The following is a 23,432-nucleotide window of genomic DNA, read 5'->3' on the forward strand; positions in this document are numbered from 1 at the left end:
AAGTTGAAAAGACTGCTTTATACACAATAATTTCTCTGTTTAGTAAATGTGTTCTTCAATACATCATTGTTTGACTACGTCACCGTACACTGCAGAACATTGATTGAGAGCCAATTGACAGCCGTTTCATCTAAAAGTCGTTGTCACGAACACCAGATCTGAACGACTCGGCAATTATATTTGTATTGGTCCTGATCGCCGCGCAGCTAATGGAATGGTAGGACTTGAATCACGTGGTTATGTCATGAATGCCTGGATTAATTTGAAATAGTCCCCCCCCCCCCCCCCCCCTCCTCCCAGAGACAGTCTGCACATTTTCGCGGGTGTGTAGCTTAGAAACTAGAGGAGTTTAGACTTAGAAGGACAGACTGTGAGCTGCACCGACTGATCTTCAAGATGGCTATTTCAGTTCAAAAACCCATACAAATGTGGAGCACCCCCTTGAAGCAGTAATACACTTTTTGTAGACATAGCGGAAGCAAATGGTGCACAAGCCGAACCGATGAAACATGCGCCTCAAGGCTTGAGAAGCAAAGAATATCGCGTCTACACACCCAGTGAATAATCAACACCTGCAGACATCGAACGCTCTGAAGCAATCACCACGACACGCTGTGCACCACTGAGATGCGACCCAATGCTAAGTGAATGAAAAAGGTGCTATACTGACGCCAGTGGCGCCGGCTCTTCGTGCAGCAAAGCAACCATGACTGAATGGCATCGAGCCAAGGCACTGAATGCTCGGAACAGCGTTGGATGGACGAAGTGCGACGATGATCCACGAGCGTTATGGAGTTTTAACGTGAATACGGGAGGTGTCAGGCGTCCAGGTAGATGGCAATATGTTCATGGCTAGCTCCGATGTGAGTTGTTTATTCATGAGCATTCCCTTGAAAGACACCATCGACATTTTTATGGGTCTTGCTTTCGACGGCTACTGAAATGGTGGAAATAATCATCAAATGCTTCAGTTCTCTTCTAGTGGCACATTTTTACAGAAAGAAGGGGTTGGTATTGTCTGCTTTTGAGTCCAGGGTTCGGTAATATTTGTGTGCGTCTTAATGAGAAGCCCTGGCTTAGTTCTTGTCTAGCTGAATTCTGTGTCTTTTGTATCGTAGGTTTGTCGGCGATTGTTCTCTTCTTTTTAAGTATAAGGCTCATGCTGCCTTATTCCTCGATGTCTTAAACTTGCTTGATCATCCAATGATTACATTTACGACAGAAAAGTAGTCATATGGCAAATATGAGGATATCCTGAAGGGAAGATGCCTTGCAAAACATGACTCCTCCTTCAGGAGACCATTCATTTATAGGTGACACTCCAGTTTTGGCCTCAAAATTTGGTATGCGCAAGGGCAGATCATATTCTGCGCTTGATTAAGGAACTAAATAGAGTCTGCAGACATTTTAAAAAGTTTCACTGCTAAACATAAAATAGCACGACTTCATCATATTCGTTGGAACCTGTAACAACATGAAATATAGCTGTGGATATCGGGGAAAGTCATGTGTCATGCGCATGTGCTTGTGTCGCATTTTCATTCTGCTTGTGTCGTGTGCGTGCTAAAGCATCATGAAGTACACTGTAGGAGAAGCAGCAGGGCGAGTCGAATCGAGGTTTGCTCTGAGCTCCCTCCCGCTATAACCAATTAGGATATGATTAAGATGACTATATCTGCAGACCGTTATAGTCTTCAGCTTTATATGTACCGGTAAAGTTTCGACAGGACATCTCCATTGATTTGGTAACTGACCTATAAATGACCTCCATTTAAATGAGACAACTTACCCCATTCTGAGGTAAATTGCATCACATTGTGGGAGAAGTTGGGATTATGATTTTGTTGTCATAGAGCAAGAAGCGTCGCAAGCAGGCTGCATGTCTTATATGTAGACCAAATGCGCTTTGTTTGTACTTATTCGTAATTCTTCGTGGTCGTGAATGACAAATTCATTTTTATCAGTCCCGTTTGTTTTTGCGACGTTTGTCATCTCGATTTCGGTCATTCAGCTAGACAGCATGTATTTACATAGGTCATGTATACGCTAACTTGTTTTCTGGATGGCAGTTAGTCATGACAGCCGCCTTAATCAATCATTGACAGAAGGTCACTCAATAACTGATTATCGGCACATTGTATCCCTGATATAGCATGCCCCATACACAGCTGATGCAACTTGTACCATCCGACATCTTAGAAAGAGCTCGCGCCACCCGAAGTCCCTGGCAAGCAGAAGCCAAACGTTTTGCAGTATACACGACAGGTGTACTTCCCTACCACCCAGCATAACGTTCAGATTGGTCTAGTTATGTTGTAAGCCCTTAAACACACGTTTACGCCAATCGTTACATTTTTCAACGATACGCAAAACGGATGTTTGTTGAACCTATCCCAAGACACGTACACGTATGCGGCCAAAAGTACACAAAAAGGTAGAAGGAACTGCTATGCGTCAGCTGAGTGAATGGAAACAGTCATCCATCGCATGAATTTAAAATAAATCAACTTGACACTACTTGAACATGATATAACTTCCCTTACTCTCCCCTACGTGTGTTTTTTTCCTTGCCGATGCAACCGCTGGGTGCGGAACGCGTCGCCACTTGATATAAGAGATATATGTATATATGCATATGTATATATATATATATATATATATATATATATATATATATATATATATATATGTGTGTGTGTGTGTGTGTGTGTGTGTGTGTATGCATTTTTTGTTGTATACAACAGAAAACTCAGCTTGTACGTCCCTCTTGGTTGTTTTTTCGAGGCGTTGTATGTTATGCTTGTCATTTTCAGTGTATCGATACAGAATATTTTGAACGGTCATAAATTTGTCGACGTTGCGATCAATGGGATGAACATCTTTTGCCGGAATGTTATACCATAAACACGCAGTCTTACAAAAAGGCATACAAAAGTTCGGTTGCCTTTGAATTTCTGCGAAACACACGCTCGAAGCATTTGAGAAAAATGGCGTTTACATGCTTCTACGACGCAAACTGAATTTATTACATTTACTGTGCATGACTGCATCTTTTAACATGTACCATTCCGTTTAGAACATGCTCATTGATGATCGAAGCGTCGGCAGCTTGAAGAAATTTAAAAATATTATATGTCGACTCCCTGGGAGCGACAAGTGTGAGATACGAAGCCTCGGACAACCAATTAGATTAAAAACACTGAGTTGGCCCTGGTTTAAATCAAAATGCATGCTCGAAAACCTGCTACCAAAATGCTTATATATATATATATATATATATATATATATATATATATATATATATTACATGTATGTCAATATCAATTGATAAGTCAGCTGTAAAAGTGCAAGTAAGGATACCAAAATAGGCGACGTACGCACTATCTGCCAAGTATCGTTGACAGTAGGTGGATATTTCCACTGGTGTCTTTCACACAATCAGTGTGGTCTGGGAACTAAGAATACAAGCGTCTGTCCCTGCACTCAGTGGCTACGCACGCCATTTACAAGACGCTAGCAGCCGTAGTAGGTGTGTGCTGTTATTAAGTATGAAGAAGTGTGTTCGTGTTTAGGACGCTGTCATAGAGACTATTTACTAAGCAGATGAACACTGCCTGTAAAAACAAGTATTGTCCAAAAGCTTAAAAGTCTGCAATGTAGAGCAATACGTTTGTAAACGCAATGGTACACATATCACAGTCTTTTTAATATGAAAATGTCAAACGATAATTTCAAACACACCAATGGCCCGTAGTTTCCCACTTCGTTGGGATACCTTAACCCTCACCAATTTGAGGGCAAAATGGGCCAAACCCGTTTGCTGGCATGTCTTTTAGGCATGTTGTGTCATTCTTCACTGCTCAGCCTCCCCGCCCCTTTCAACTCGTTTTGTAAAACTGCGCTCCTGCTAATGATCAAATGTCTATAAAAGGTCACGAAACCATTCAGCACAGACTATTAATGACTTCAGGCACAAGACGGGAGATGGACAGCCTGCTGTCACATGCTTAAACGCAACGATTAGCCTCACAGACGCTCCTACACTCCATTAAATTGTCGCACCGCCACGTCGGACCTACTAGTGTCACACCGCTTACACGCGCCCGGGTGGCCGGATAGATACCCTTCGCTCGGCGGTCAAACAGGCCCCGCTGAGATCTCAGGAACTGAGAAGGCTGGAACCAAATTTACAGTGTGTGTTGGCCTATGCGTGAGCTCACTTGGGTCCAATTTTGAGAATGATTGGCCATGACCTTCTGGTCAAATAAGGTCAAACAAGATCACACTCCAAATTGGTCTCCAGTGTCCCCAGAACCTGGATACCTGTTCTAAGCATAAGTTTACATGTTCATTTAAGGTCAGTGACGTTCTTCGACCTTCTGAAGGTCATGGCGAAATGGCGACCAGAATCATACGAGATTGCATTGAGATTTGCACTCAAATAAGCGACAGAGATTACGCTAGGCAGTATGTCCCTAAAAACGAAACGTCGGCCTCAGTCATTTTAGGTCAGTGATCTATTCTGACCTTTAAGAAGTCCACGGACGGTTCTTGGTATCAATAAATTCGAATCAAGCACCAGGAACTACCCAAGCACTCAAGCACCAGGAACTACCTCATGCAGCAAGCCCCAGAATAATAAAACAGGTTGGTTTGACCTTGGTCTGACCTTCATACCTCGCCCTAGGTTAATGGAATTCGGTCATTCAATTGTGGTGCTGCCTAAGAAAATATCTCAGAGATGTATGACTTTGCTTAACACCCCGCTATTTCGTCAGATTGAGCGATTCCTTAGAAATTGACCTCGATGAATCCATGGCCTGACTGACCTGCCGTAAGTCAGCGACATTACTACGTGCATCTAAGTTTTTGATACCACACGATCCGTTATTCAACTGTCTACGGCTATGCAAAGTTCGGCGCGGTTACGCCGCGCCCCTCGGAAACCATTCCTAAAAGCTTTCGGGGGGGGGGAGGGGTAATTTAACCCCCGCCCGAGCGCGTTTTTAACGTAACTCCTGGGACGGAAACGCAGCGACTGGCTATGGCACGGCCATCACCGACCCCCACTCGTCTGCGCACAGAGGGCCTGTCTATGAGCCAGCTGATGGCAGTGTTGGAGCAAGACTGCGAGGCATCTAGAGATCTGCTCGGCCTGATCCAGGCCTATCACGACTGCGTGCTTACATGAGATGGCACCGGTTACTGGCGGACTCACCACAGCGCCCGCAGCGCCATCTTTTTGTCGCTGCGGCCGCGAGGAGTGCTGTCGGCGCGCTGTAAGCCAGCGTTGCGCAAACGCTGAAAAATCAGATGGCCGACGAACGACGAACGACCCACGCAGCACGGACAGTCAGGCTAGCTCAGCGCAAGATTAAGTGAGCTTCAGATTCGGAGCTGCATGAAGACATATTCGTTGCACTGCCGGACTGGTTGTTCTATCGAACGCAGCTGAAACGGAATATTGCTCCTTTGCGATTGGATTTGGTCAGGTGCGTTAACTGCAGACTACATGCAGTTTGAAAAACATTTTTGAGATGAATTCTACTTCTACACACCTTGTTTCACCTCGGACACACCACCTCGCAATCACAGTCTGTCTTTGCGCGGTTTTTGTGCTTATGGTTTCCTTTCTTTCTATATTTGCACTTTTCGTACCAAATATGTGTGCTGAAAGTCCTGCCAAAAAAATGCTGCTATTGTTTTGGTAGGTGACAGGCGAAAATATTTGCTTACTGCAGCCTTAGAACACGGGCGAAAACGCTTAACGTAATTTAGCGGCTCTTTACAAGCCAAAAAGTAGATGAATTGGCGCAACTAAGACGGTAAAATCGCCGCGGTTTCAATAGGCATCCACACGATCAGGGCTGTTGTTTGGGATGTGGGTTTAGCAATATTTTTCAAGATATATGTTTAGCATGCAGTTAACGTACCGGACCAAATCTAGAGACTGTGGTTTGTTGTACCGCATTCGAAAATGTTGTGCGGGGCAGTTAGTGCACTTATGTAGTTCCAGCAATGTGGCTTAGTCATCTCGTGTTATATTCTCAAGCAGGAGATCTTGACTGAGTTGTACAATAAACATGCTGCAGTTTTGGGTAAGTCTATTTTTGTTCAGTGCAGGTGGATGCAGGCAAGAATTGATAGTGTTAGCTGTGTTTGGGGAAACCCTGGTCACTAAACGCACTTGGGTTGTCACTTATTGCACACTAAGCTGGTTTCAGTTTGCTGATTCCTGAGATGGCTTGAGTGATATCTCATGAAGGCAGGTCTACTGTTTGTGCATCTGAAACATATGCAACTCATGAAAGTTTTGGTGGATTTAAGCTGCCTGAAACTGGCTTGCATCATTTTCCAGTTTTACCAGCTTTTACCAATAACAATGAGCTCAAACTTGCTTGAGCTCAAGGGGGTTGTATGTGGGTTGATGATATCATTTTAATGCTGTTCCAATCACTTCAACTGTTAATTTTGCAGAAGTGGTGCTGGATCCAAAAGTATTATGAAAATACAATGTGTTGCCCATCACTGGCACATAACTGGTGATTATCACCTGTGCCAGAAAACTTTGAGGCACGTTTTGTGTGATATATGGTGGCTCCGATGCGTGGTTTCCTTTTTCTTATAATCAGAGGAAATGCAATTCAAGTCAACAGATGCAAGATGATGCTTTGATTTTCACATATCCATGATTGATATCGTTGTACATGGGAATGCTGCACTGTTTGTGCCTCTGAAGGTCTATTGTAAAACAATTTCCTGCTGCCCCTATTCAGCAACCTGGAAGCATGGCTGAGTTGTGATGCCCTGTCATTGATCCAGGCTTACACCATGGTCTTCTTGCTGGCTCTGCAATGCTGCAGCAGTGAGCAAGCCTGCTTTAAGGATGGCTCTTGTGATGAAACCACATCTTCAGTCTATGACAGGTCGGTAAGTGGTTTGTTACATGTATTACAGATTGAAATATATGTGAGTAGGTAGTCTACCCACAAGTCAATGGCCTGGTCTTGTGGAGTAATTTTGATCTGATGAGATGGTTTCAAAAGTCTGTATGGGCCAGCACATCCAAAAACTAATGGGCCTCAATACATTTTGTTGAAGGCATGAGCTGTTGTATGCTTGTGGCCAAACACATTTCTGTGAATAATTGGGCTAGGTCAGGTCTGTCATTGGTCATTCAATGACTTGGTTGCAGCAGCCACCCTCACCACTTTCTCCTTCCCTCTGGGTGTATTTTGAATGTATGGAGTGCTGCCACCTTGGCAGGTTGGCCTGAATGTGCGTAGCAGATGTCATGTGTGGGCACTCCAGGAAGGGGTCTCCTGAGATGTGCAGCCGCGGACGATGAACGCAGAAATGGTATGGGGTGTGACTGGCAGCAGCGTGGATTGGGGTCGTGGTCGCTTACACATTGGCTGGCTGTGTGAGCATCAGTGAGCTGCTGGTGAGCATAGCCAGCAGACGCCGGTGAGTGTGGCTGGTGCTGCGCGAGGGACGATTCGTGTCTGTCGCGGCGTTAAAAGCGGCACTTTCGTCCGGATTCGATGCGTTACCAGGCACAAGGCATGCATAGAGGAGACGTATTCAACAGCTATAAACATTTCTCGATCCCAATATCTCATGCTTGAAACAGCATTGCTTCGCTAGTTTTTCAGCTCGCTCTCATTTTGTAATGAGCCACATGAACCGCGCTGCCGCCGCATGCCGACCTGCACAGAAGGACACCCGTGTCGCCACAGCCCGACGCCCAGACGGTGCGCGCGTCGGTCTGGCCGGTCACGTCGGCCCCCGTGCGCCGCAGGTACCTGCTGTACGACGTCAACCCCGGCGAGGGCTTCAACCTGCGCCGGGACGTCTACATGCGCGTGGCGAGCGCGGTCGCGCGGCTCAGCGGTCGCGGCCGCTGGACTCTGGTGCGTCCGGGGACGGCACGGGCTGTGGCAGGTGCCGCCGCCGTGCCCTTTCGACGGGGAACGAGTCGCAGGAGCGGCTCTGAGCAGCAGATCATGGCCGTCGCTGCATGTAGACATTCCGGAAATGGGTTCAGTGGTCAGTTCGTGTGAAAGACTCAGAGGAATCGGTCGACATGTGTGTGTTTGTGGCAGACCTAGTTTGCTGCTCCTCGTCTGTCGCTTTGTGCTGCTTGGGCATCAAGTATCCACAGTAAAATGGCCAGGCGTGGATTTGTCGTCCATACTTGATGCCATATTCATTTTTGGCATTGATCATTGATCCAGCTGTCCAGATTCGTTAAACCGTTTCCGTGTGGTATGACTGGCGTGGCGTCCTCGCATTCGATGCGCCATTCCGGTGTGACCTGGCTGCCGTGCCTGACCGGCTCCTGTGACCTGGCAGGTCTTGCCACCGTGGGGCCCGTTGTACCACTGGCAGGTGACGCGCGGTCAACACAGCGTGGGCGTGCCTTGGAGCCGCTTCTTCGACCTGGATAGCCTGGACAAATACGTGCCCGTCATGGAGTTCGACCAATATAGGAAAGGTGAGTGGAATGCCGTTCTGCATTGTGGGCAGTTTTGTCTGTTTGCAGTGTTCCTATTTTTGTGTTTTCGTCGCTGTTTTTGGCATGGTCTGGTGGTGCTATCGGCAAATTCTCAACAGCCAGTAAATATTTGGTGATCTTCTGTTCTGTTATTTCTAAGTCATACCGCCTGAGGCCTCGCTGGTTCAGCTGCACGATAATGATTCCGGCAGGAGCATAGGGGGTCGTCACTATTAAATATGGTGTTCTGTAAGGGCAGGAAAGGAAGGAGATGTTTAACGAAGCCTGGAGCCAAGGTCAAGGATCTAGTGCCAATGGTAGCGCAGGTTAGCGGCAAAAGCCAGGCCAGTGCAGTTGTTTTGTAGGTAGGAGTATGCAATATAGGGCAGGAGAAGAGCAAGGAAGTGATGAAGGATTTTAGCACTCTTTTGGTCACTCAACAGCAAAGCGAAAGTAGGAAGATAGTAACAAGCATTTTGCCTGGGATCGGAGTACCTCCTGAGTGGAGTTCCAGGGCGCTGGCGGCCAACTCTGGAGAAGATAAACTGTGTGGTAAGCCTGGCCTGACGTGTGTAGATGTGTGGGGCAGTTTTTTCAACTGTAGATACCTGCATCAGAGGCGTGGACTCTATTTCTCTGAGAAAAGTGTGCAAGTCCTGAGAAGGGTATATGAAGATGTTCTTCAGGGAAACTAGCTTATAGGGATGGAAGGGTGAACATAGAAGACAAAAAGAATGGTCATTCGAAGTTACGGAAGAGTGAGCCAAAACGAGATGTAGGAAAACAGGTGCTTCTATGCAAATGCAAGAAGTATCAAGAACAAGCTTGTCGAGCTTCATGCTCACATGCTGGAAGAAAACTTAAACCGGGTAGCTATCGCTGAATTTTGGATCATTGAGTACCTTTTTGAGGACAGGTAACAGGAATTTGAAGTATCTGGTTGCGACACGTTTACTTTTCGTAGGGAAGCGAAAAAGGGGGTGGAGTGCTTATCTATGTAAGGCAGAATATAAAATGTGACATCGCAGAAGGCATGAATAAAGCGATACTGTAGAATCCTTTTGGATTGATTTGATAATGCCGGAGGGCAACAAATTACGTGCTGGGACTTCCTTTTGGCCTCCAAGTAGTTGTCAGGATGTGGACATAGATATGTGAAGAAATCGGCCGAGGTGTTAGGGGAAGTGTGTGGTGCAGGGATATTTCAACATCACAAGCTGAAGCGTAGATCGTGGCCAATTGTGAAATAGTTACAATAACATTTTTGCATGCTTTGAAGAGAATTTTCTTCAGCAGTTGGTGCGGGAACCCACAAGGGGAGAGGAAATTCTGGATCTTGTTATTAGTAATGAGGAATGGTTGGTAGATGAGTTAACACTAGGCGAGACGCTGAGAACTAGTGGCCATAATATTGTATGGTTTTGCTGCATCTAGATTATTTAGGCAAACCCAATCATACTCTTATTCCAGATTTTGCTAGGGGGGAATTTGAAGAACTTACAGTCTTTCTTGCTAGCTTCGAACGGGATGGTTATCTAACTGTACTCACTGCCCGTCATATGTGGGAAATGTTCAAGGATATGATAGAAGAAGGAGAGGAAAGGTTCATTCCTTGTAGCAAAATGTGAGAAAATAGCTCAAGGAAGCCCCTATAGCTTACACGAACAATGCGCAATTTGAAGGCAGTGAACAAAGCGACATATCATGGGCAAAAAGTGCAGAGCACAGAAAGCAGCAAGGCGGCGTATAGGATCGCCATCAAAAAAGCTAACGAAGGAATTCAGGAAAGCAAAATAATCATGATAAATGAAGCTAGCGGGCATTTGCTCTGGTGATTTTAAGAATTGTTTTGGCTACTATAAGTTCAAGTCCAACGGAGCCTCCGTCGGTACCCTCGAGGAAGATGGAAAGCTGTAAGTGAAGAACTAGGATATTGCAGATGCTCGTAGCAGGCAGTTTTCTTAAGTTTTTGCGAAGGAGTTCGTGTGTGATGTCCCTGGTAGTGGACAAAATTTGACGTAAGGGAAACCTTGTTTTGACGGTGACCGGGGGTTTGGCAAGGGAGAGCTTGATGGAAATCAAGGTTGATAAGACAGCCAGGCCTGACCAGATATATGGTAGAGTGTTTAATGGGTGCGCGTGTGTTTTAGCTTATCCGCTTATGCTAATATTTGACAGGTCATTGAGTTTTTCAGAAGTACCTGAGGGCTGGCGCAATACCAATATAGCACCGGTATTTAACGCGCGCCCGGGTGGCCGGCAAGATACTCTTCGCTCGGGTGGGAGGGGGTCAATTTGACCCCCTGAGATCTCGGGAGCTAACAAAGCTAGGTACACCAAATTTGCAGGGTGTGTTGACCTGTACGTGAACTCATTTAGGTCAAATTCTGAGGTTCCTGGATCACGACCTTCGGGTCAAACAAGGTCAAACAAGGTCAAATTCCAGGTTGGTCTTGAAAGTGCCCCCAGAACCTAGATAACTGTTTCTAAGCAAAAGGTGACATGTTCATCTAGTCAGTGACCTTTTTTGGCCTTTTGAAAGTCATGGTGACCAAAATTATAGGAGACTGTTCTGAGTTTGCATTTGAATAAGCGACAAAGATTACGCTAGGCAGTATGTTTCTTAAAAATAATGTTAACCTGGGTTATTTTTTGTCAATGACCTATTCTGACCACTAAGAAGTATCCATGAAGCAACCATGGGAGATGTATAATGCGTGTCCTGCTATCAATAAATTCAAAATGCGTACCAGAAACTATCCCAAACAACATGCGCTAGAGTAATAAAGCAGGTTGGTTATGACCTTGGTCTGGCCTTCATACCTGACCTTAGGTCAACGTAATTTGCTCATTCAATATTTTGGTTGCCTAAGAAAGCATCTCAGATATGTATGGCTTCGTATAACACTTCGTTGTTGCATCAGATTGAACGATTCCCTAGAAATGGACTTCGCTGAGACCATAGCCTGACTTTGACCTGCCATAGGTCAGCAACCTTACAAATTACATCTAAATTGTGCATGTCAAACAATCTGCTATTCAGTTGTGTACAACTCTGCAAAATTTGGCGGGGCTATGCGTCGCCGTTCAGAAACCATTGGGGAAAACCTTCGCGGGGTCAATTTGACCCCTCGCCCCACCCAAGGGCGTGTTAAAAGGGTACCAAAAAGAGTGTCAGCAACTACAGGTCTGTCAGTCTTACCTCACTAGTGTGTAAGATCATAGAGAAATTAATTAAGGCTAGCAGTCAGTTACACTCAGATAGGCATCAGTTGATCAATAGTATTTCAGCATAGCTTTCTCCTGTAGGCCCTGCTTGTCAAATCGTCTGGAGTTCATGGAGTATGTTACTAGTCAGGTAGGTAAAGATGATGGTTAAGATGTTATTTATCTAATATTTAGTAAAGCGTTTGATAAGGTGCCACACCAGCATCTCTAATATCAGTTGAAAATGCATGGTATTGAGGGAAAAATTCATGGCTGAGGGGGGGGGGGGGGGGGGCTTGGCTGCAAGACAGGAAACAATGGTACTACGCCCAATGGTACTAAATCTGAGTGGGAGCTAGTAGAGAGTGGAGGCTCCGCAGGGGTCGGTGCTGGGTCCTTTGTTCTTTGTTATTTTTGTGAATTATATTAAGGTAGGATAAGACAGTAAGGTGGTTAAATTTGCTGACGACATTAAATTGATAAGGGTGTCGAAAAACGCAGACCAGGTGAAACTTGACTTAGAGAAGCTAGTGAACTGGGCATCTCTGGGGCAGATGTCATTAAATTACGATACGTGTAAGGTGATGAATATGGGTAGTTCTGGCAGTGAGGGCATTAGCCATAAAATGGCAGGAGAGAGTCAGACCGGATCGAAGATGAGAAGGACAGAGGAGTTATAATTTTCAGGGATTTAAAGGCTGAAAAGCAGTATGGGGCTGCTAGGAGCAAAGCACTTCCCATGCTGAGACTTATGAACAGGAATGTCCGTTACAAAAGTAGGAATGTTGTCATCTAGTTGTCCTTAGCGTCTGCTGGACCACACCGGGAGTATTGTCTACAGACTTGGCCCCCATACTTCCAAAAAGTTATGGATAGGCTGGATAGAGCGCAGAGAAAAGCAAGATCCCCATGCTTCCAAAAAGTTATGGATAGACTGGATAGAGTACAGAGAAAAGCAGCTGGGGTGATAAGTTGGATTGGCAACTTAGAATATAAGGATAGGCTATGAACTTGTATTCACTGAAATAGTGTAGACCCAGAGGGATCTGAAAGAGGGACTCAAGATTATATGAGGGATAGACAAGCTAGATCTACAAGGAGCACTGGAAATTAGGCCGAGACTCAGAGAAAACCAGTTTCAGTTAGCAAAAGGTAGGAGTTGAACTATGAAGAGGCAGATGTCATTTAGTCAAAGAGTAGTGAGTCATTGGATGAACTGCCAAATGAAGTTCTAGAGAAAGTCCCTCCTTGGCAACATCTAAAAATCGTTTGGACAATTTCTATCGTTCTGAGGGTCTCATTTATTCTAAATTCAGGTAGTTCAGTTAGTAAGATTAGAGTCAAGGATGGGGGCAGAACCTGGGGTAGGTAGGCTGGGGTAGGCCAAAGACCTCGATGGGTCCTTGCGGCTCTTTGTTGGCCTGAGGTATATATGTCCATATGTCCATATTACCTCACAAGTGTTGTCATGACTGGTACGTTCACGCCGCCAAGGTGCACGTGCGTGCGCGCGTGCTCTCATGTATGCGTGCGCACGTGCGTACGTGCTGTCTGTGTTGTCTTGTGTTCAAACCTCGGGCTCGTCTGCCGTCCTGGACGCCCGGCGACGCCTCGCACGCGGCGGAGCACGGCGGGGGGGGGGGTGGCTGCCGGCGGCGGCGCCCGTGATGAGCGCGTCGTGCCGTTCCAGAGAGCGGCGCGCGGGTGGAGAGCGCTCTCCAGCTGCAGGACTACGCCGAGGGCTGGCGCGACGGCCAGTTCGACGAGAAGTGGGACCGCAGACCGTGCCTGCACAAGGCAAGATTTAGGTAGTGCCACCGCGCCGTCTGGCCCCGTCGCCGCCGTCTTGGGCAGACCTGTCGCTGCTGCGCGGCGCCGGGAACGGTCACGCGCTGACACTGTCAGCGCGGCGCTCTCGCCGAGCGCCGACGGCTACTACAGTCGGCGCGAGGATGGGTGCGGTGTGAGCACGTGGCGGATTGAACTTTGAGGAGCTGGGCACGCGTGTGTAGAAATATAAGCTTTCCGAAGATCATTACGGCTTCAGCGTTCGTGGTACGTTGCGTGATCAGTATCACAAGCATGGGGAGTTCTTGATAGCATGCGGCTTCAGCGAATGTTCGACCGCAGCTGTTCCACGCATTGGGCTGGCATAAAGCTGGATCCTGGTGTGCTGGTCTTTTCCAGGCGGTCAGGGGAAGACCACGAGGCCCTCATGTGGGGTGAAGTGACCCTTCGCGTAGCCAACTTCAGCTGCGTGTCAATACAGGGCACCTCGGAGACTCTGGCGGACATGGTGGGCAGCATGCCACACAGGTGCGGTTACCTCGCGGCGCGATCCGTCCCGCCAGGTCGCCGCCATTTAGGACCGGGTTTGCGCGCGGTCACAGGTTTTCCGACCTGTTGCATGATGCTCAGGTTATGTCATGTTGAGGTCAGCTCTGCCTGGTGGTGGGTCACGCCACCAACAGCCTAATGTCTCGTTTCTGTTGACCATTCAGGCCGGCTGCTCGCCGGGCGACCCTGGACTTGACTTGTGTGAGCTCAGAATGGAAGCTCTTTGGTAGCGTGGTTCATCTGAGCGTTTAACACGCGCTCTGGTAGGTATCAAATTGCCCGCCTCCCCGACGGTTTTTTCAGAATGGTTTCCGAACGGTGTGGCGCAGCCGCGCCAAATGTTGCATAACTGTTCACAATTGAATAGCAGATCGCGTGGTGTAATAAATTTAGGGTGTGCCTTGTAAGGTCACTGACCTATGGCAGGTCAAAGTCAGGCCATGGTGTCAGCAAAGTCAATTTCTAGGGAATCGTTCAGTCTGATGCAACAACGGAGAGTTTGACGAAATTATACATCTTTGAGATGCATTGTTAGGCAACACAAGTATTGATTAAGCAAATTAAGTTGACTTAAGGTCAGGTATGAAGGTCAGATCAAGGTCAAAACCAACGTGTTTTATTGCTGTAGGGCTTGCTGTATGGGATATTTTCTGGTGCTCATTTTGAATTTATTGATAGCAGAAACTGCATCATACATCCTCAATTGACTTTTTATAGGTCATAATAGGTCATTGACTTAGGATGACCCAGGTCGATAGTTTTTTAAAGAACATACTGCCAAGAGTAATCTTTGTCCCTTATTCAAATGCAAAAAAAGACTTTAACCCCCCCCCCCCCCCCACCCGAGCGAAGGGCGAAGGATATCTAGCCGGCCACCCGGGCGCGTGTTAAAGCTTGTGCGACCTTGTTGGTGTTAACTGAACGTCCTGGTCATTGAGATTCGGAACCGTGCATACAGTGAGGGCCTAGACCTCACTATGCCATTCGCAGATGTGCGTTACAACACCGCTGATTTCTGCCTGCCTGTCCACTCCTGATGGGGCAACTGTTGGGCGAAAATTCCCTCTCATGAGAATCGAACCGGCGACCGTCCACTCGTATCTTAACGCCGGGACCAGCCGCCCTCAACGGCCGCCCCCGGCAGGTCCGTGCTGGTGGACCGGGCCGAGGCCGTGCTGCACCGCCACTACGGCTGCGCCGACTTCTGGGCGGTGCGGCGCAGCATGCGCTTCGCGCGCCACCTGGTGGAGGAGGCGGCCGCGCTGCGGCGCGACCTCCTCCGGTCGGATGACGTCACCGACCGCACAGAGTACTCTGACGACTGGAGGCAGATGAAGGTGCGTAAACGGCGGGACGGACCCCGGCCGGTGGCGTGTGGGTGTGGGTGTGTGCGTGCGCGTGCGCGTGCGCATGTGCGTGCGTGCGTGGATGATGGGGCCCGGATGATGCGCTGTGTCCGCGCTAGAATTTGCAATGTGGCTGGTTTACCACGCCGGCTGACATCACTGCATCAATTGTGGTCGTGAACGAAGGTAATTGTGCTTAAGACAAGCTTTGTGTAGCGTCAGATCACAGTGCCTCGCCATATAGGCTGCAGCTGCTCTGCGCAAATGTCGTGACCAGTCCCACAACATCGACTTCTCAACGTCTGCCGCCCCTTGAAATGAGGTCCCGCTCCGCCCGTAACCAGCGCCCGCTGGCGGTCCGGACAGGCGGTGCCCGGTAGCGCTCGCGGCGGTCCCTACCTGGCCGTCCATCTGCGGCGGCGCGACTTCGTCTCGGGCCGGGCGCGCACGGTGCCGTCGCTGGCGGCGGCGGCGCGCGCCATCTCGGCCGCGCTCGGCCGGCTCCGGCTCGACACGGTCTTCCTGGCGACGGACGCGCCACGCTCAGGTGCGCACCGCGCCGGCGGCCGGCGGCGGGGAGTCGCGGGGTCGCGGAAGCACCGGGGTCGAGTTGGGAGGTCACGAGGTCGTTCGGGGCCTGGTGGGACAGCGATGAGGACTGACTGGTGATGGGTTCGACTTATCGGTGTGACTGGGGTGGAGGCTGGAGGCTTTTATTGCTGCCACAGCGGCAGAAGCGCGAGGCTGTAACGCGTGATAGAACTATAACAACTGTTTTAGAGTGCGCACGCGCTCTGGAAATGCGATGTCCTGTGGACGTATGCGTTAGTGGGCCTGTGGGGACAGGTGGCTGCAAGCTGAAGGCAAAGCTGGAGCGGAGGGGATGGGGTGGTTAGCTAATCAGATGCGATCATAAATGTAGCCACAGCTGAATCATGATAGGTCACCGAGTTTGGGAAGGTTCGGGATTTTTACGTGGGACGAAGCCCGGTGGTTGAAGGCTGCTTCAGTGAAACTCCCGGGCGTGAACGTTGTAAAACAATCAGAATTTCTAGGCTCTGCTTGATATTCTCCAAGCATTTGACCGCCGCGACAGTCGCACGGAGGTCGGACTCGTGGACGAGCTGTGCGCCCTGAAGAACTTATCCCGCCAAGATGATGTTTTTCCTCAGATCATCGTGTACCTTGGCATACACGGTTACGCGTTGGCTATCATGTCACGCAACAGCCGTCAATTAACCAATCATTACGGCTTTCTGATAACCAATAAGAAGCTGGTGTGTCGAGATCTTGTAATTGCGCATCATTATGGGGGGGGGGGGGGCTCAGGAAAGTGGGTCGGGCTAATTTTCGTTGTTTCTTGTGTCCCCTTTTCAGGACTGCAAAGGTTTCGGTAAAATCCGCAAGAAACGTGACGATGACCAAGCCTTTGTTGTGGTCTTTCGTTGTTTCTTGCGTCCGTTTTCCGAGGTGTTCAGGGTTGCGCTGGAGTCCGCAAGAAGGCTGACGTTCACCAAGCCTTTTTGGGGCTGACGTCACCGTCAGTGTAACGATGACGTCATGGCCCCATTGCCTGACTTGGCGCCAGTTAGCCAGCCCACTTTGTCGAGCATTCATGCACACGGGGGGGGGGGGGGGTCCAGAAGAGGAATATTAGATGAGTAAGTGGGCATGACGTGGTTTCGGAAACAATGAGTTCCAATCTCCAGGAAGGAATCAGATGCGCGGCAGCTGTGTCGCTCTGATGTAACGAAATGATGGAGTTTGCCCCGCCGCTCCGTAAGCGCGGGCATGCAAGCGTACGGACTTCGTTCGGATAGGCCTGTACGGCGTCCTCAAAGAGCTGCAGGGTCAGGCGCAACAGCAGGCCGGCTTTGGCGGACGCTTCTTTCATCAGCAGCTCAGAGAAGGCCATTTGCTGCTGAGTTTACCACAAGCAGCCAATAAGGTAATGAGACGTCTAGACATTCGTGGTCTTTGGGTAGGCCGCTGCATTGCGGTTTATACGGTGCCGTCCCAGATGTCCCGAAACCGAAATGTATCAACATAGAGATGTAAACTGCATCACATAGGTCCAGCACATGCAGTGCCTATCGTGGAATTCATCCTCATAAAGCATATCCACCGATCATTGGACCTCCTAGCCGTCTCCGGCTCCAAAAGCTACAAACTCCTCGTACTTTGTAAGACTATATGAAACGCGCACGTGTGAGCACGGGGAATCTTCTGCTGCTCCCTGTGTTGATTACGCTAATGGGGTGTCGTGTGTTCCTGCGCTGTTCCGCCGCGGGAGGCGTACCCAGCACAGGCCAGAAGCTATCACGCCACATTTGCCGTCCCGGCGGCGGCGGTGTCAGTGGCCACTTGATCTCCCAGCGAATGTTCGGAGTTTGATTCGCATGCAGCTTTGATTGGTAACGGGAGGCCGGCCGGTACCGCTCCATTCAGGAGCCCCGCAAGCCTGAGCGGATTGGTCACGGCTCGCGTCCTCAGCGGACGCGGCCCGACAGCTGTCAGAAGCGGGCTCATCCTCTCCCCGGACCGTGGCGCGATGCCGTGCGTCGAGGGGCGCGGCCAGCAGCGATTAGTCTAGATTAGTCAGTCTGAGTGATTAGTGTTTTGCTCCGCTTCGGCGAAATCTGCGCACGCTCATTTGGCGAGGGCATGTGGTTGATGAGCCGGGCTACGGAGAAATCATGGCGCGTTGGGGAGATTAGTGTGTGCTTTAGTGGAACCGTATAAGGGAAGGTTTTGACGACCATGGCATGTTGGAAAGCGCATGCGGTCTCAGTGATGTAGTCCTGCTGTCCGGCACGCAGGTATTGCCACCATACAAAATTTTCCATTTTGTCATGCTGTACGCCAGGTGCTCACGTGCTGTGACTTATTATTAGCGTTAGTGAATCATTAATATTATTATTATTGGCAGATGGATTAAAAGGGTCTTGGATACGGAGACAGAAATGCTGACTCTTGGCTCGGCGGCGGTGCTGGCCGTCCGGCCGCCGGCAGAGGCCCCAGCGCCGGACGCCGGGAGAGCGCCGGGCCCCAGAGCAGGGTCACCGGGGGCGGTGAGAGCGCCGGCGGCTGGGGGGTGGGGGCTGGCCGTCCGGGCGTCGGCAGAGGCCCCAGCGCCGGACGCCGGGGGAGCGCCGGGCCCCAGAGCGCCGGGCCCCAGGGCAGGGTCACCGGGAGCGGTGAGAGCGCCGGCGGTCGGGAGGTGGGGCTGGCCGTCTGAGGCCTGTGGGGCTCGTGACTCGTGAGGCGGCGCGAACCGGTCCCGGCGCGGTCATGCACCGCCAATTGCCGCAGATCGGATCGCAAATGCACTCGGAGTTAGGCCAGGTCAGGCGGAGCGGGCGCGCTCAGTGCAGTGAGGAGTGGCTGTGGCTGGGTGATGAGACACCTCGCGATGGATGGGCTCTGATAGCGGCAAGGTGCGGCAGAGACCGCTGCAGCGGCAGAGGGTGGCGTAAAACAAGAGGCAATACTGATGTAACAAGGCGGGGTTTTCAGCACTATGTACAAGGACTTCTAACGAACGATCAAAGCGAGGAATTATCTTTCTCGGGGAGGACACGTATTGCTTGGAAATTGAACAGAGACCAGCGAATAACAACGTCCGCCAGTCGCTTGGCACCCATCGACGTCCGCCAGTCGCTTGGCACACATCGTTTGTGGTCGGAAGGCGTGTCGATGACGCGGCTTATTTCAACCCGCCGAGATGATGAGGCCGGCAGGCGGGGCCTCCCCGCCTGCGTCGGGTGGCCGGCTGTAATTTGAGTGTCACACCGCGTCCGCAGTCGATCGACAGTCGGTGTGCGGAGGTGGCTGGCCGTGAGCCGGGCATGAACGACGCCCTGCGCCGTCGACTCCTGTTGCATGTTTGTCGGCTCCGGCGGCCGGCGAGCGGCGCGTGCTCGCGTTATGACTCGTGAGGCCGACGCGGCTCGGTGCCGTGCCGTCGGTGCCGACGCGTGAGCCGGTCACGGCGGAGTGACGTCGGTGTGGGTGCGCAGCGGCCGTCCATCAGTAATTGGTTCGGGAGTTGCCGACTGAGCCCAGCGGGGTGCTTCCACGAGCTGTTATTGTGCTCACCCTTTGTCCTGTTAGATGTGGTGTCTATTTTCGGCTCGTCGCATTCAACACTAGTCGTATGAGTTCACAGTTCTTACGCTGACCTCTCGACCTTCCATACATCAGGAGGTACTGGTCAACACGTGCCCGGATGGCCGGTTGAATACTCTTCGCTTGGGTGGGGGCCAGTTCACCCCCGCGATCTCAAAGCTAAGAGAGGTATAGACACCAAACTACCAGGGTGCGTTGGCCACATGTAAACTTATGTGTGTCAAAATGTGAGGTTCGTTGGTCTTGACCTTAGGGTTAAATATGGTCAAACATGGTTAAACCCCATATGGGTGTCATGTACCGATAGCGTCATATCAGTATTCGGCGCCCCGTTTAAAATTATTTTGTCAAAACGTTGGGGTGGGGTCAAATTGACCCCCACTCGAGCACGTGTCAAACGACGTTATAAAACAAACCATGGTTAAGTTGACAGTAATCGGTGAGCTTTCCTGCCACTGTGCAGTTTTCATACATTAAGTAACCGTGAGTTTCCGTGCGGCTGTGGAAGTTGCTTGCGCAGTGCACAGAAGGCTCCTCCGTTTCCAAGATGTTCCGACTTACTCCGGACAAGCGTAAATGCGAGGCCGGGCGCTGCCGTCGGCGATCGCACAGCGTGAACGGCAGCGATGTCAGGCTGACCTGATGTGGGACCTCCTGCGTGGCGCACTGTCGCGCTCTGAGGTCGTCTGGCGCTGTTTCAGAGGTGCGCCAGCTGAAGGAGTTGCTGAAGCCGTTCACGGTGGTGCGGCCGGCGCCGCGGAAGGACCTGCTGGCAGGCGAAGAGGCCATCGTCGACCAGATCGTCTGTAGCCACGCCAGGTGCGCACTGCCACCGTTTCGCTCGGCCCTGGCGCCGCCCGCCTTTCGTGGCAGGGCTGGAAAGAGGACGGCTCTGGACAGAAGACACTGATGTGCCCAGCTCCTTGCCCTCGCTTCTGTCACTTTCTCAAGCGCAGGAACTTGAGCAGAGACACGCGTCAGTGATGGTGGCCTGGCCGTCGTGCCGCCTCCGTAGCGTCCTGCTATCACTGCGCGGCCTTCCCATCCGCTATCTGTCGCCCTCGCCCTCGCCATCCTCGACCCCTTCGTCGCCACTTTTCCGTGGGGCAATTCCGCCCCCACGTCCGTCGGCTGTGCATGCACGTGCTGGTATCGGGTCCAGCCATCGGTCCCGCATGGTCTCGTATTACGGCGTGGTCTCAAAAGTTTGCGCGGGGCCCGTCGTCGCGCATCGACGGCTGTCCTGCACTCGCTGGGCGTTGGTGGGTAACTGGAGGACTGTCTCATCGGGCGGTAATTCGATGTTAAGCGCACCCCCTCACCTCAGTTGTGCGCCGGGCACGCTTCAGCGGGATCGCGTCAGGGGAAATGCAGTGAAGCTGATCGTCTGTCCAGTTGGTACACGGAGCATTCAAGTACATGAACATGCCTCGTTTACTTAATTCAGCGCGCTTTCACGAAACACGACCGTGTCTCTTTAAACGTCAGTATGAGGCTTACTCGACTGGAGTATCGTCGCGGATCTGGCCACACCGTCGCAAACCTCGAGGGCGAGGGACAGATAAGTTGCAGGTGCACAGCGTAATTCCACCTGCGCTTCGGTAAGAAGCTTGCCGCAACACTCGGGTTGCGATAAGGCGACACTGACGGCCATCTTTTGGTTTTTACTCTATGACGCATTTACTTGCGTGCGTCACAAAAAAAAAAACGGAGAGGGAGAGCAGCACCGACGCCTCTCGTTCAGTCGCGACTCTTCGACACCCACGGACGATCGGATCGATGGCGGACTGTGGGCATTGCCTATTGAATTGGCCATTGAATGATTGGATCACTGGACGCATTCACGCACGCTACTGACGAGTCGGCTCAGGAGGACGAGCTGACGGCTCACGAACGGGGCACGAGCACAGTCACGAGACTCACGGACACGAGAAACCCCATCGTCTACACGTGCTTCGTGCTTTGTTATGGTTCGATGGACTTGCATGCACTAGTAAATAGTCATCAGTAATCGCTGGGCGGCGGTCGATCGTGAGCTGAAAATTTGTGTGTGTGTCGGGCATTAAGCATAAAAGCCTGTCTGAGGCGTGCAGACACCCTTACATCATCAGCTATTTCGTACATGCTACTCTGGTGTGTACGATGCTGGACGCGGGCTGCTGGATGTCGATGTCTTGTTTAGCAGTGTCTGCTGTTGTCCGCGGCGTAACGACACAACAGCTGAGGTCCAGCCTCACAGACCCCTTCACGTCGTGGCCGGCCGGCCGGCCGGTGGGCGGAGGTCGGGGTGACGCCTGGCACCAGCCGCCACCACTGACCCCGGCGCCCCTGTTGCAGGCACTTCATCGGCAGCTACGAGTCGACCTTCTCGTTCCGGATCCAGGAGGAGCGCGAGATCCTGGGCTTCGACGCCGAGTCCACGTTTAACCGGCTGTGTGGAGAGGCCGAGGGAGACGCCTGCGACCAGCCCACGCGCTGGCGCATTGAGTACGACGCGTGACGGTCCCTGTGACCTGGTCTGAGCCAAGGGGTCGTGGACAGACTCGTCGACAGGCCGCGGCTGGCCCGGCACGGGGTGGCACGGCCTCTGCTGATTGGGGCGTTGCGCATGGGTAATCGAACCGCCATCGGGCTCTCACCGCAGCACGTCATGTACCGCCGGCGGTTGGGCCGCACGGCCTGCCCTCACGTGACCTGACCTGACACGGTGGGACAAAACGGGTCGCTCGCCTGCTCCGAGCTTCGGTGGCGACTCCGGCCAGCCCAGACGCCACTATCTGTGCTGCCCGCTTTCGTCCCGTGGCCGCTCTGCCGTATCCGGCCCTCGGTGGATCCCAGCCCCCGCTGACCGCCGTCGGTACCTCTCGCCTGGCTTAAGGCCAGACTGCCGCGTCTCGCGTGTTACATGCGGACGCTTGCGCGACCGCTGAGGTCGCGCGGACGGCCCGTTTTAGCCGTCAGCCGCCAGTCGGAAGCGCGGCGGCGGCGGAGCTCGACCGAGCAGCGTGGTGTTGAGTTACTAACCGACGCTCAGTTATAACGCGCGGCAAATGGCTTCCTACCGCGAACGCAGCGCGCCGCCCCGACGTCTCGGAAGCCGGCGCCGGCGCGTGGTTCGAGCTAAGCGCCTGATGGGCTGAAATGTCCGAAGTCGACCAGGATCTCGCGGCGCCCTGGCCGATCAGTCACTGTGAGGCAATGTAGTCTGACGCGCAGAGGAGCGCTGGCGCTTGTAGTGATATTAGTGACATCGCGGTTTGCGGCAGGGTGCGGGGACAGGCCAGTGTATTGTAATGTATTTGATGTGCCAAAGCAAGCTTGAACCGCTTCCTTGCGCTCCGCATCAAGCTGTAATAAATGGCTATTTCGTATGTGCTCTGCTGACGCATTTTAGTCGCCGTGGAGGGATTAGGGCCATGGGTCTGTTTCTCATCGCGTCCTAACGCGTAGTGTGATAGGTCCATGCAATGATAGTTGCAAACGGTCAGTATGACTCTGGTGATGCTCAATTGAGGGCATCTGAGTACCGTTAACACTCATTCCAGTTCTGCCACCGATCCGTCCAGATGGCGCTTGGATAACCTAGCGTGTAATAGGATGGCACGGATCGCATCCCGGTGTTAATCCTCCTCCCGCTAATCCCTCGGCATGCACGTGTGCTCCCACGCGGTCTCGGCCCTTGGTGGGCCACGTGCTACGGGATGTGTGGGGCGGTATGCGGATCAAGACGGCCTAATCGGTCGCGGGCTCAATACCGAGACGGATCGACTAGCCGCTCGAGTGGGAACTGGAGCGTGTGGCTGATCCTTCGTGCCGGTGTCCAGGATTCGCCAGTGCAAGGTGAACGTGACCGGTGGTTGCTCTTTCAGTCCGCAGACACGGGATGCCAGTTAAGATGATGCCGGGCTGATCATAGC

The 23,432-nt window shown here is 51.3% G+C and overlaps 1 protein-coding gene across 1 annotated transcript; it reads left to right on the top strand.

The window, feature by feature from the left end:
- The first annotated feature begins 5,870 nt into the window (after nt 1-5,870).
- LOC119098146 (GDP-fucose protein O-fucosyltransferase 2) lies at nt 5,871-22,871 on the top strand. Its single transcript, XM_037221077.1, has 11 exons — nt 5,871-6,098; nt 6,823-6,926; nt 7,802-7,913; nt 8,356-8,497; nt 13,395-13,512; nt 13,892-14,020; nt 15,186-15,378; nt 15,754-15,825; nt 19,191-19,224; nt 20,217-20,334; nt 21,853-22,871. Exons 1-11 carry the CDS (start codon nt 6,084-6,086, stop codon nt 22,013-22,015), a joined length of 1,200 nt encoding a protein of 399 aa, XP_037076972.1. The 5' UTR covers nt 5,871-6,083; the 3' UTR covers nt 22,016-22,871.
- The last annotated feature ends 561 nt before the right edge of the window (nt 22,872-23,432 follow it).

The sequence above is a fragment of the Pollicipes pollicipes genome, unplaced genomic scaffold (genome assembly GCF_011947565.3).
Source record: "Pollicipes pollicipes isolate AB1234 unplaced genomic scaffold, Ppol_2.1 Scaffold_4740;HRSCAF=5597_pilon_pilon_pilon, whole genome shotgun sequence".
Taxonomy (NCBI): Eukaryota; Metazoa; Arthropoda; class Thecostraca; order Pollicipedomorpha; family Pollicipedidae; genus Pollicipes; species Pollicipes pollicipes.